Here is a 13777-nt window from a genome sequence, read left to right as displayed (position 1 = left end):
TGGGGCAACTGTCTTGCTTCACATATACATTTTAATAGGCAACTTCACAGCGTTTCCCTGAGTAGATGAGACGCAAACACACACCTGCATTTTAGACGCTTAGAAAATAATCACTAGGAGTCAAACAGCATGTAAGATTTTACTTTAATCAACACTTTGCTCAAAAGCACAGAACGGTGAACATTTCAATGGCTCGTTGTTAGGGTTACACACAAAATCCTTAAGTCCAACAGTTACAGTATTCCACGTTAGTTCTTTCACATTCAGTGCGGGTTGTTAAAAAAAAAAAAACACACAGTGCAATGACTGAATGGAATACAAGACAAGCATTTCAGTTTAATAACAAAATTAAACCTAGCACCTTTAAAATAAATACTGATAACCACTTTGTAAGTACGAAAATATCATTTCAACAGGAAAAAAAAAATCCAGTTCAACAGTGCAAAATAGCAGCATTTTCAAGGTTGAGATGAAATCTGTGTAAACACACACCCACCTGCCACTCGGCCTCCTACCATGAACACACACTTCTGTGGGTTGAGGACCTCCCCACCCAGAGCTAAAAAGAGTTCCTGCTGAGTTTCTTTTAGATTCCAAATCTGAAAAGCTGCCACAAGTTTTAGGCCAGAGGCGGGAAAGGCTTGAGCGCAGCCCCAAGAAGATCAATGTGTTTCAGCAGGAGGGAGCTCTTTCTCAGATGGGCCAACCAGTAACATTTCCAGTCCAACTCAGAGCCTTCCAGCCCCGGGGTGCTCATGGTCACAGGCCTAGCTGATGTGACTCTGACTTCGGCGAGGGGGGGGCATTTGACGGCAGAGCCAGATGTGGCACGAGGAGTGAGGGCCTAAGCTCCCCACAGCTGACACTGCTTCACAACCAGGGCATTCCAGGCCAACTCAAATCTAACTACAAACATATGTGATTCTTAACCCCCACCCCTGTGACCAAGTGGTTCTCAAGTACGGAATGTCTACAGGTTAAGTCTTCCTCTTATGAATTTTTTCAAACATTCAGGATTAGTCCTTTCCAGTGTGGTTTTCCCACCACTCACATAGTTAACTGTTTTCCCATCTTTACACTGAATCTTGGAGCTTCAGGTCTTACTTGTAACAAGTGTTAAGTGCAGCCAGATATACAAAGAAACAGCAAGAAGCAGACTCAGTTATTTACATTACAGTGTTAGGAAAAAATAACTGCCAGATGGTTTTCCTAAATCATTTCACATTTACCAACTGTCCAGACTGAAAGTCATTTCCAAGTGGCAAAGTTCTGATTCCAACTTCTCCAATGACCCATGTGCAACGCAATTTATTCTTTTCCCCAATACTTGTGGAAGAACTTGTTTGCTTGGCTGTCACCGACGCCGAATGGGCTTGTAGACACAAAATGCCATAAGGATCACGGTCACCAGCAGGATGCTGAAAATGGTGCCCATCAACACTGCAAAAGGAAAACAGGTTACCTCCTAACAGCAGCTCCACGTTCTATCATTCATCCATTCTTTGATGATGATTTGCCAAATGCCACTCAGCGCCAGGCACTGCGCCAGGTGTGTGGGGAAACAGCCACCAACAGATTCTCTCTCGGGATGTTTCCATGTATGTGGGGGAGAAAACGTAAGAGCATCTCGCGGGGCTTGAAGAAACGTGACAGTGATGGGGTAGGGGGTGGGTAGGGGGGGGCGTAACAGTAGGCAGGGCAGTAGAGAAAGTATCTGAGGAGGTGACCTGCAAGCTGGGACCGCGATGAAAGGAGGAAGCCAGGCCTGTGAAGATTTGCAGGGAGAGCACTGTGGCCATGAGGGTCAGCAAAAGCAAGCCCAGAAAGCCAATGAACAGAAAGAGGCAAGCATGGTTGAGGGGGGAGGAAGCAAGGAAGGAAATGAAGCCAAGGAGGAAGGCTGCAGCCAGTTCCTGAAGGGCCTCGTAGCCCACGAAACAGTATGTTTAGAGAGGGCCAAAGGCAAAGAGTGACATGATTGATTCGTTTGGGAAAAAAGATCCTTCTGGTTGCTGTATGGAGAACTATCCAATTGTAGGGGACAAGAAGAGAGCAGGGAGCCCAATGTTTTTAAAGCCATTCATAAAAACTGGAGATGAAAAAGAGAGTAAAGCATTTCAATCTCTAGAAGAGACAAAGGCCTTCTGATCCAAGAAGCAAAGAACTAACTTTCCAAACCTATTCCATTTTGGAGAGGAAATTTCGGGTCTAAAATCCCCAGGGTGCTCCGGTGAGAAATGGGACCTCTAACTGGTCACTCGGGTTGAGCCCCGGTATAGGGCCAGACCTAAGGACCGGGGTTTTAATGTAACCAGGAACCCACTGAAGGGAAGGGCAATCCCATGTGTGTGACTACCTCGGAGCTCTTACATGAGTTCAAAATGCTACCTTTACCAAGAAAGTGTACGTTTGTTTGTAAGTATGTGGGCCCATCCCAGGTTCCAGTGGGAGCCTAACCATGGCTGCTGTCTAGGGTGGCTACTGAAAAAACAAGATTTGACCACAGTTTTACTTAAGTCAGTAATCGGGGGGTATTTGTGACCCCAACAAAACGCCCCCACATGGAACCCAGTTATTCAAACACTGACCATATAGAAACACTTTTCTTGGTGAAGAAGGAGAAGAGAGAACGTAGGTGATAAGAACACCTACAACTCCTACAAGCTCAATGTCCCATCTCAAAACGAGCCTTGCAACCTAAATACCTGCCCTTATTTTCAAAGTTTTGAATTCCACAAATTTCTAAGGTTCTCACTGCAACTGGACCTCAAGTTGCCTTCTTCCATTTAAACCATCTTCCTGCATTTGACATCCTGAAAGGACTCTCAAAAACAACCCCCCCCCCCAGCCCCAACCAAACTCCCAAAGCAGGAATGCAGGGGGCTGGAAGTGGAGAATGGAATCTCAAAAAGCCTTTGAAAAGGTTTAAAATCATGGGTTGTTAGGTATATAACGTCCATTTGGATAGCTATCCCTTTGGGGCTTGATCAATTCTCCCATTCTTCATCTTTTTACCTCTCCCGCACTTTTTTGCCTCCCACACTTTGCACGTGGTATTAGTTGCCTGAATGGCAGGCTCAGGCAGAACCTAAGACTATTTAGGTCCTTCCTTACTGGTCACTTCCCATTGTTGAGCTCCGTTTCCTACATCTATAAAATGTGGCCAGTGAACCCGACCTCACAAGGGTTTCCTGAAACCTAACTGTGGTAGCCCATGAAAAGCACTCAACAGAGTGTGGACACAGAACATGCAGACGATAAATGAGAGCCATTACGATGACCAAAACAGGCAACATGGCACAGTGGCCAAGAACTCAGGGTTTGGGGTCAGACCATCTGGGCTCCCATCTATACTGACAGGCCATGTGTTCTCAAATAAGTTACACAATCTGTTTCCTCCTCTGTAAAGATGGAGACAAAAAACCCACTGCACAGGATTGTTTAGGGTAGTGTTTCCCAAACCATCTGCAGTAAAGGACTAGTTTTTATAACTTGTAGCCAGTCCCAGGCCATTACTATGTGCATGACTACTAAGCAGCTCCCTCTACCTACGAAGCCTGTCGTAGGGACTGTTCTCTACTTGCTCATATGTTGCAACAGTGTCAGATTGTTAAATTCCTAAACACTAAATTTCTGTACTCCTCTCTTTCCAGATAAATAAGCTGAAGACCCCCACTGGTCTGCAGACCACTCTCTGAATAGTATTACTGTACAACAGTGGTTCTCGACCAGGGGGATTTTGCCCCCAGTGGGCAGCTGGTAATATCTGGAGATATTCTGATTATCCGGACTGGGAGTCAGGTGTGCTACTGGAACCTAGGGGCAAACGCTAGGGATGCCTTTATCTTACGGAGCTCAGCATTGTGTGCCCTACCTTCCCCACAAAGAACCATCTGGTCCACCATGTCATAGTACACAGGTGGAGAAACTCTACTCCAAAGGGCTAAGCAGCAGAACACATGGAAACCACTCAGCAGAGAGCTAGGTACACAGGAAGTGGTCAATACCTAAATTCAATACAGGAATTCACGTAGGGTCAAGATAATCCAAAAAATGATACCATGTGGCAGAGAGATACAGATGTATCACTGAGGTATAATGGAAAGAAAGGGCTTTGGCAGAAGAGGAAGAATTACTGTGAATCTTGTCAAGCTTTAAGCTCCAGGGCCCCTTCGAAAGCCATGTACACCGTATGTACCTATGTGTGTAGTTATGTGTCTCTGAGAGCTCCTCCCAAAAGGTATGTTTCAAGTTCCACAAAAACCTAAGTTCCAGTGCTGGTTTCCTATGTTCTCTGAAAGTCCTGTGCCTACGAAACCTTTAATAAGCAGAAGTGGCATAAAGCGGAAAAAAAAGTTACCATTAATTTAGATGGAAAAAAATTCTGAATTTCCTGGACTCCAAAAACAACCTTAGGCTTTTCTGATACCTTAAGACACGTTTAGCCAAGAGATACACAAAATAAATCAAGAACACGCACAGATACTCACAGACACATTTCAAAGCTATAACGGCATGATGCTAAAATGCTGAGTGAGTGTAGTTCCGGGGGCAGAGTTTGGTGGTGTCACTCTCGCTGCTCGGGGCGTGCACTGCAAAAAACCTGCTGAGTGCTCTTTTCACTTTTTGCCTTTCTTCGTCAAAGGGAAAAATCCTCTTCGGATTTCTTTAGGTTAGCGAAAACTGATACTAATTTGGGTCTTTCCTAAGAGTGAAAGGGAATAACGAGAACTTTCGAAATGCAGGGTGCGGGGGGGGTACCACAACTGGCTTCCACCGCTAACCGAGTTGTGTAAACGCGCGCAAATAACTTCACCTGAGTTTCATTCTCATCCGGAAAACGGGGCTGCTACCCTCAGCTTCCTCATTAAGCTACCCTTGTTGCCTAGCCTGGGCCCACACAGCCAGAGAAGACGGGGTCCGACTCCCAGCTCATCCATGCAACCAGCACCAAGAGGAGCCTATCTTGTGCAAGGCCTGGCGCGGAGCCAAGCGGGCTCAGGCCGGCCGCACCTGCGCACCCCGCCCTCCCACATCCGCTCCGTCCGCCGCCAGCCGGCCCGGGGCCGCTCACCCAGGTTCTGCCCACGCAGCACGGCATACGGCCGGCTCCGCTCCGGCGGCTCCACGGGGCTCGGGCCCTCCGCCTGCCCCGCCAGGAGGCTGCCCAGGCCGAAGTAGAGCCACCAGCGCACAGCACTCGGCATCTTCTCAGGGCCGCAAGGCGGAGAGCTCACTTCCGCCGAAAGCCCCGCCTCCGTCCCCTACCGCGCGGCTCCTTCCGCCGCTGCCTCCGCCCATCCGTTGGGCGTCGTTGCCAGGGTAACCGTAAACCCGGGCAAAGTGTGGCCCTGTGGCGTGAGGTTACTCCGGCACTGACAGTCCTCTGCGAACGTTTCCGCCTGGGCAAATTTTCAGCGGGATCACCGTTCACCGTTTGGTCTGGGGCAACATCCATCTTGATCACTAGTCCCCCGTGACCAGTGTTCCCCCCCCCTTTTTAAAAGATTTTATTTATTAATTTGACAGAGAGAGAGACAGCCAGCGAGAGAGGGAATACAAGCAGGGGAGGTGGGAGAGGAAGAAGCAGGCTCCCAGCGGAGGAGCCCGATGTGGGACTGGATCCTGAAACACGGGGATCACGCCCTGAGCCCAAGGCAGACGCTTAACGACTGAGCCACCGAGGTGCCCCAGTGTTCCCCTTTTGTGAGCACCAGGCGAGCCTCTTTCCATAGAGGGCTTTTGGGTCCGTTTTGGGTCTATCAAAGGTTTTTAAAATTTTTTTTATTTTTTATGAATCCGTGTATTTTCTTATTAGATCTTCGCTAAAGGCCCAAGAAAGAGACGCTGTATTACCATTTGACAAATGCCACTTTCTCAGGAAGCCCTTACCTGGACCTTCTTTTCTAAAATTGCAACCCTCCCACACTCAACATACATATACTTTCCCTACTCTCGTTCCCTCTTTCATCCCCTCTCCCTCTTAACTCATCCCCGTTTACCTTATACATTTAATGTACACTTGGTTATTTTCTGAGTACCTGCCATCCTCCCTAGAACGTAAGGTGCCCCAAGGCAGCGATTTCGTTCTTGCTCGTTGCTCTGTCCCAGAGCCTAGAACAATAACATAATATGTGCAGTGAAGGGTTGCTTAATAAATGAGCAAACAGAGCTTACTTAAGTGTTTGGCTTAATGCTACACCTCATTTTTAAGGCTTAATTTATAGTGGGGTTAACACTGTTTACCTCACAATGGGTATGTGATGCGAAGAGATGGAAAGGCATTCTTTCAACTCTCTATGGTTATAGCCTGTGAAAATAAAGAGAAGCCTTGTCAAAGTGGACTCAGGGGAAGCTGGAAGGGACAATCACAGCACTCAGTGTCAGTTACAGGAAGGATTGTCAATTACAGACCCCACAGAAGAATCCTCAACAGAAAAGAATCATCAATTACAGGCCCCAGCAGGAAAAGATGTACATTGCATGTCCTACGAGAAATTGACTACCCCTGCAACCCAGACAATAAGAAACCATCATCACCCTCAATTCTTGCTTTTCTGCAATGGACTTTCCTTCAAAACAACCTCTCCCAACTTCCTCCTTCTTTGCCATAAAATAAGTCCCTCTCCTTTGTTTGTTGAACTTGGCTATGGTTTTGCCATAGCTTGCAGATCCTGAATTGTAATCTCTGTTAATCCCAAATAAATGCATTTTTGCTGGTAAAATATCTGATTGTTTTATTTTTAAGTGGAACAATCCAAACTCAGGATGTCCCAAAGGGAACTGTCTTCATTTATTTAAAAAAAAAAAAAATAGATGCCTCTTACTCCCCTGCTCTCGTATAACTTTCATGCTAGAAAGACAGATATTCAAAAATCACAGAGTTACATAATTCAGAATTGTTATAGATGACATAAGAAATAACAGCAACAATAATAATAATCAACAATAATAATACCGAGTTTAGGCATCCACAAAGAATATTGCCATTAGGCTGGCAGGGTTCTTTTGTAGATATCTGCCCTGGGAAATGCTGGAATGTAGGGCGTGCAACAAACCTCTGCCTGCAAGAAGGAAGGAGAAAGCTTCTCTTTAGCCAAGATCAGGGGCCCGACTCATTTTTCATGGTGGGTCAATTAGCGTATCCTAATATCCATGGGTACCTGCTGTCTTTAAAAGTAGAAAGAAGCTGGGGCTCCTGGGTGGCTCAGTTGGTTGAGTGTCTGCCTTCAGCTCAGGTCATGAACCCAGGGTTGTGGGATTGAGCCCTGTGTTGGCCTTCCCGCTTGGAGGGTAGCCTGCTTCTCCCTTTCCCTGACTTGTGTTCTCTCTCTTTCTTCTCAAATAAAAAAATTAAATCTTAAAAAAAAAAAAAGAAAAAAGTAGTACAGCATAGTGACAAGGCCTCCAATCTCAGTCTTCCTGCCCATTAGATCACCTTTCTGGGTCTCAGTGTTTGCATCTATAAAATGGGGATGATAATAAGAGCATTTGCTTCTACAGCGGTAGATGGTTGAATGAGATAATGCATGTAAATGAATGATACATTATGAGTGATTGAGATTATTCTGGAATTATTCTGGAAAATACATCCTAGAAAAGTGGGCTTAAAATGGACCCTAAAAATCATTATAGTCTACTTAATAGTTTGTGGATTATTGCAATGCCTAGCTTTATTTTCTTTCTTTGGCTGCCTATCATTTAACCATTTCGGTTTAAACGCATACACCCTTCAATAAAAGGATTAGGAAAAAAGGAGAATAAGCTATTATTTAATGAGAATGTACCGTGTGTAATTATGCCCCAGGCACTTTGGCCTCATTTTTGTTTTTCTGCTTCAGGATTTTTACTGTTCCCTTTGCCTGCAATGCTTTTCCCTGGGGCACGTGCATGGCAGGCAGCTATACACCACTGAGGCCTCCGCTCGAGTGTCCGTTCCTCAGAGTGCCCTTTCCGGAACCCCCGACACAGCCGCCACACTCAGCCCACCTTCTCCTGTAGTTGTCATTACTATTTCAAGTGATTCTGTTCTTTGATGTTTCCCCGTTGTTGCCTGTCTTGCCTCCAAACTGTGAACTCCATGAGGGCTGGACAATGTCTATCCGGTTCGCCGCTCTGCCCCTGGTGCCTGGAACAGTCCCGGGAACAGGAAAGTTTTCTCAAATGTCTGCCAGGTGGATGTGGAGCAATAATGTGGACTAAGCAAAAGGCCTAGGGGAGGAAGAAAAACCATAAAAGTACTGAAAATAGCCTGTTTTGTCCACTTAGTAACTTCACATATATTTGCACAGTACTAAAATAGCAGGCCATTTACAATTAAATATAATAATTTCTACCTCCAAATTCTCACAACGCTTGACTTTATTTTTTCAAAGATTTTATTTATTTATTTGAGAGAGAGAGAGAGAGGGAACAGACAGAGGAAGAGGAAGAAGCAGACTCCCCACGGAGCAAGGAGCTCAATGCAGGACTCTATCCTAGCACCCTGGGATCATGACCTGAGCCGAAGGCAAATGCTTAACTGACCGAGCCACCCAGGGGACCCACCCTGGACCTATTGATGCTTGGCTTATTGTACTTTGTTTTCTGGTGACTTGTGAATGTCTTATTTCTCTAACTGGACTATAAATTTCTTCCATCAGGGGTGCAGGACATTCATTTAATTTTAATTTCACATAAACAATGAATAACAATTAGTAAAAGGACATTCCTAATATTGCATGGGATATCATATTTGTTGCTCACCTGAAATTCAAATGTAACTGGGCAATCCTGTGTTTTTATTTGCTAAATCTGACAACTCTACCTTTAGAGCACAATCTGAAACTCATTTGTTTTTGTACCCTTCTTCCCCAAGTTCCTAACATGGTGTATGCTTTGCACACAGTAGGTGCTCAGTAAATGCTTTTGTAATGAATACTTGCATGATCACAGACTGTAGTATTTATCTGTGATATCCAAGTCCCTACATTTCAGGTAATACATTCCGTTGTTTTTTTTTTTTAGGATTTTATTTATTTATTTGACAGAGATAGAGACAGCCAGCGAGAGAGGGAACACAAGCAGGGGGAGTGGGAGAGGAAGAAGCAGGCTCACAGCGGAGGAGCCTGATGTGGGGCTCGATCCCATAACGCCGGGATCACGCCCTGAGCCGAAGGCAGACGCTTAACTGCTGTGCCACCCAGGCACCCCTCAGGTAATACATTTCTATTTATAGTTTTTCCCTGCAGAAGCCTCAACAAAAGCAACAATGACAAAATTTTGGGAGTTTCCAATTAATCAATCAACTAATTAATATTGTGGTTAAATATACGTAACATAATATTTATCATTTTTACCATTCATAAATGTACAAGTCAGTGGTATTAAATACATTAATAATGTTGTATAATTACCATTACTGTTATCTATATCCAAAACTTATTCATCATCTTCCACTAAACCACTCTACCCATTAGACAATAACTCTCCCTTCTCCCCTCTCCCAGTCACTCTATTCCACTTTCTGTCCCTATGAACTTAACTATTCTGGGTACCTCATGTAAATGGAACCATCTAATATTTGTTCTTCTGTGTCTGGCTCATTTTACTAAGCATAATGTTTTCAAGGTCCATTCATATGATCACATACTTCAAAATTTCATTCCTTTGTGTGGCTGAAAAATATTCCATTATATATATTTCTTTTTTTTAAGTCTTATTTATTTAAGTAATCTCTACACCCAACATGGGGCTTGATCCCACAATGCTGAGATCACGACCCTAGTTGAAATCAAGAGTCCAACACCCAACTGATTGAGTCACCCAGACACCCCCATCCTAGTAGTTTTAAAGTCATATATCATTGTGGTATTGTTTGCACTGAAAGGCACCAGTTTTTTAAAAATATATATTTTTAATTCCAATATAATTAACATACAATGTTATATTAGTTTCATTGTATAATATAACAATTCAACAGTTATTTATTTTTTTTTAAGTAGGCTTCATGCCCAGCATGGAGCCCAATGCGGGGCCCAAACTCATGACCCCAAGATCAAGACCTGACCTGAGACCAAGAGTCAGACACTTAACCAACTGAGCCACCCAGATGCCCTACGATTCAACAGTTCTGTACATTTCTCAGTGCTCATCATGATAAGCTTACTCCCCATTACCTATTTCACTAGTTCCCTGCCCTCCCTCCCCTCTGGCAACCACCAGTTTCTTCCCTATATTTAAGAGTTGGTTTTTTTGCTTGTCTCTTTTTTTTCTTTGTTCATTTGTTTTGTGTCTTAAGTTCCACATATGAGTGAAATCATATGGTACTTGTCTTTCTCTGACTGGCTTATTGCACTTAGCATTATACCCTCTAGTTCCATCTATGTCATTGCAAATGGCAAGATTTCATTCCTTTTTATGACCGAGTGATTTTCTGTTGTATATACGTACCACATCTTTATTCATCTACGCATGGACATTTGGACTGCTTCCATAGCTTGGCTACTGTAAATAGTGCTGCAATAAACATAAGGGTGTGTATATCTAATTCGGAAAGATACATACACCCCTATGTTGACTGCAGCATTGTGGTACAATAGCCAAGATATGGGAGGCACCAGTTTTAACTTAGGAAAGAAGTGTTTTATGACTGTGATTTAGGAAAATACTTTAGTGGCCTTTTTGGTTATGAAAGGCAAAGCCCAGAGCATAGCCTGGAATGGAGAATTGGAGACAAAAGAAGCTAAACTGCTCAAATAATAAAATCATCTGAATTTCTGATTTTCACCTGGTGCCTGAAAAGCACATGGCGGAGGCCTTGAGATGGGAGCGCGATACAAGAGCTGGGAGGACGGCTGGGTGGGGAGGAAGTTGACCCCAGCCTTCTGGCATCAGAAGGCTCATAAGATGGACCGTCAGTGCTATCTGGCATTTGGGGTTCTCTGGTTTTCTGTGATATGCTCTAATTCCAAACCCACTCCCTGCCCAAGTCCTTAGTCCATACCATAGCCTAGATAGTTTGTAAATAACAAAAATGCTTGCTCACAGTTCCAGAGGCTGGAAAGTCCAAGATCAAGTCAGCATTGTTAGTGAGCCCAAGTTTGGCTGCACGTCACCTGAAAGATCATCACGGAAGAGATGAGCTTCGATTGGAAAGGAATTTGAGCTTATTCAAGAGACCGCAACCTTGGGAGAAGGTGGGCTCCTGTCCAAAAGCCAACTCAGAGGTTTCTGCCTGGCCCAGACATTTTAAAAGGGGTTTAGGGTCATTCATCAGCAAAGGGGGTACAGTGGCCTGCAACATTTCTTCGTCATGTGCAGACTCCATGCCAGCTACAAATGTTGCTTCAGTGCTCCGGGGTTGTGCAAGGGGATCTGGTTCTTGTTCCGTGATGTGCAGTAGTCCTCTGTTCTTTCTGCAAAGGAGGGCGTGCAAAGGGAGGTCAGCAAAGTCATTTGTGTGACCTAAAAGAAAGAAAAACATTTTGGTCCAAAAAAAAAAAAATTGCTAGGCTGATCAGAAAACCGAGGTGGCTTCAAACAGACTTGCTGACTTCTGTGGCCTGGGAAAGTTCTGGTTCTTCATTCCTTAAGGTGAGCGGCCTGCAAATCTCAAAGCAAGGCAATTAGTTCTGTTACAGGTCAAGGGCCTTAGGTCAGCAAGTAAGGAGTGTTCACTTGAAGCAAGTTACCCCTTAAGCCCAGAAGGAGTGCTGTTAGGGCATCATGGTCATTTTCTGGTGAGCGCTGCCCTCCTTGTTCATAGCTGGTGCCTTCTTGCTTTGTCATGGTGGAAGGGACAAAGGAACTCTGTGGGATCTCTCTTTTTTAAATTTAATTTAATTTAATTTTTTAAAAGGTTCTATTTATTTATTTGAGCGAGAGACTGAGAGAGAGCACGAGCAGGGCAGAGAGAGAGGGAGAAGCAGACTCCCAGCCAAGCAGGGAGCCCAGTGTGGGGCTCAATCCTAGGACTCTGGGATCATAACCTGAGCTGAAGGCAGATGCCCAACAGACCGAGCCACCCAGGTGCCCCTGTGGGATCTCTTTTATAATCCCATTTATGAGGGTTCCACCTTCATAACCTAATCACCTCCAAGGCCCCACCCCCTAATGCCATCACATCGGGGATTAGGATTTTAATATATGGATTTAAGGGGCCACAAACATTCAGACCATAGCAGGGATTATGCACAATAATGCATAATAGGGGCATCTTGGGCAATAAAGGAAGGGGGGTCATGTCAGATGTTTGAAGTGATTCAGCCTAAAGCTATAACCCCGGCCTCGGGAGTGTTGAGGAAATCACCAAGGGTAACAGGAAAACATATGGGAGAAGTTCTGAACAAGAAGTGAACACTAGAAGAATCACTGGAGATATTCAAGAAGGCTCGGGACATCCCATGGTGAAGATAGAATGAATTCTGCTCTTGCCTGCCCAGGATCTATTCCCCCTCCTACCAGTTATAGCAGGTGACCTGTGCGGGCGGTGGGGGAGGGGGCGGAATCACCATTCTTCCAGGTTTATAAGGTAATATACCTCATTCCTAGCGCCACCAGTGAACACGTGCCCCAGATATGACCAATCAGCATCAGCCATCCCTCTGGCTACAGTGATTGGTTCAGAACCTGGAGCATGTGACTCGGAACCAGACCAATGGGAATTATACCCAAGCTTTTTTTTTTTTTCCTGAGGTGTTGAAGGCCATTTGGGGCCTCTGTTGGGATGACGAAGTCAACACGGAAGAAAAGAGATCTGAGAGGACCACGGTGATGGAAACGGTGGAAGTCTCGTGGCACGGCATCTAGCCCGGGACTCCTGGGCTACATTTTGCAGTCACGCAGAACTCACGTGCAGTCACACAGTCACGCAAGCCAATCAATTCCATTTTTTGCTTTAGCTTGTTTGTTGAGTTGGGCGGCTGTAATTTTCACCAAAAGGATCCTGACACGTGGGGGATCCAGAGAAACCTGAGTGGAAGAAGAAGTACTCCGGTTACCTGAGCAAACGTTGTTCACCTGTCCGGTCAGCTAACAGCCATCTGCTCTCTCGCCTCCTCCCTCTGACGGGGGCAGTTCATGCCAGTGCGCGTTGTCCTCAAACAGGGGTCCCCATATGGCCTTCATGTCCTTTCGACTCTTTCTTGTTTGGGCTTTGAAGATTGCATTTTGAAAATATTAAAGCTCCGGCAGAAGTGGACTGTCAGATTGATGACAGGGGACTGGCTTCCAAAAATGTTATGTATTTTAAAATACAGCTGCAAAATGTATAGTTTCAGCTACATTTTGAGCAGAGAAGCAAAGGTCTTCTCCTGCACCATTTGTCCCTTCGTTTGTTGATGAAGGTCGCCTTTTTTATTTCCCTCAAACAGAATCATTTTATGCTCTTGGGTCCTGAGACAGGGTGAAATTTAGTTCTGTGCACATTTTAAAACCGTCAACTCTGGCAGCTTTTAGCTTCTGCCCATCTGAGCACACCTACTTTGAGCGCTTCCAAAGTTACATATTTTGTTTGACACCAAGTCACAACTGTATTCCAGAGACTTGTGTCCCTGGCCAGGGAGTTTTTTGTGCAAATGAAGCTGCTGCTTCTTTGTTGTTGTTGCAATAATGTCATTTCAGAGTTGGTGTTAAGACCAGGAACTAACTCCAACAACAAGTACACCATTTGGAATCTGCCACCAAACACTTTTTTCCAATCTACAGGAAACAAACACAAGTTCATTTGTCTCGTTCTCTAGGCTTTGGAATTTGTGTGGAAAGGGCACTCTCTTGCCCAGGGAGAGGGCAGGGTGGG

At 44.9% G+C, this 13777-nt stretch overlaps 1 protein-coding gene across 1 annotated transcript; it reads right to left on the bottom strand.

The window, feature by feature from the left end:
- Positions 1–1212: 1212 nt before the first annotated feature.
- On the bottom strand, positions 1213–5237 carry C30H12orf76 (chromosome 30 C12orf76 homolog). The gene is made up of 2 exons (XM_045791448.2): positions 5075–5237; positions 1213–1440 (listed from the first exon to the last, which is right to left on the bottom strand). Exons 1-2 carry the CDS (start codon positions 5205–5207, stop codon positions 1355–1357), a joined length of 219 nt encoding a protein of 72 aa, XP_045647404.1. The 5' UTR covers positions 5208–5237; the 3' UTR covers positions 1213–1354.
- Positions 5238–13777: the final 8540 nt, after the last annotated feature.

Source organism: Ursus americanus, chromosome 30 (genome assembly GCF_024610735.1).
Source record: "Ursus americanus isolate L20-20 chromosome 30, mUrsAme1.1.p, whole genome shotgun sequence".
Lineage (NCBI taxonomy): Eukaryota > Metazoa > Chordata > Mammalia > Carnivora > Ursidae > Ursus > Ursus americanus.
The sequence above is the reverse complement of the archived record's forward strand: the minus strand, read 5'-3'. Positions and strand labels throughout refer to the sequence as shown.

Coding starts and splice junctions, on each gene's coding strand:
- C30H12orf76 (XM_045791448.2), bottom strand. CDS start 5,207: ATGCCGAGTGCTGTGCGCTGGTGGCTCTACTTCGGCCTGGGCAGCCTC. Junction 1,441..5,074: donor GCTGCGTGGGCAGAACCTGG/GTGAGCGGCCCC, acceptor TTCCTTTTGCAG/TGTTGATGGGCACCATTTTC.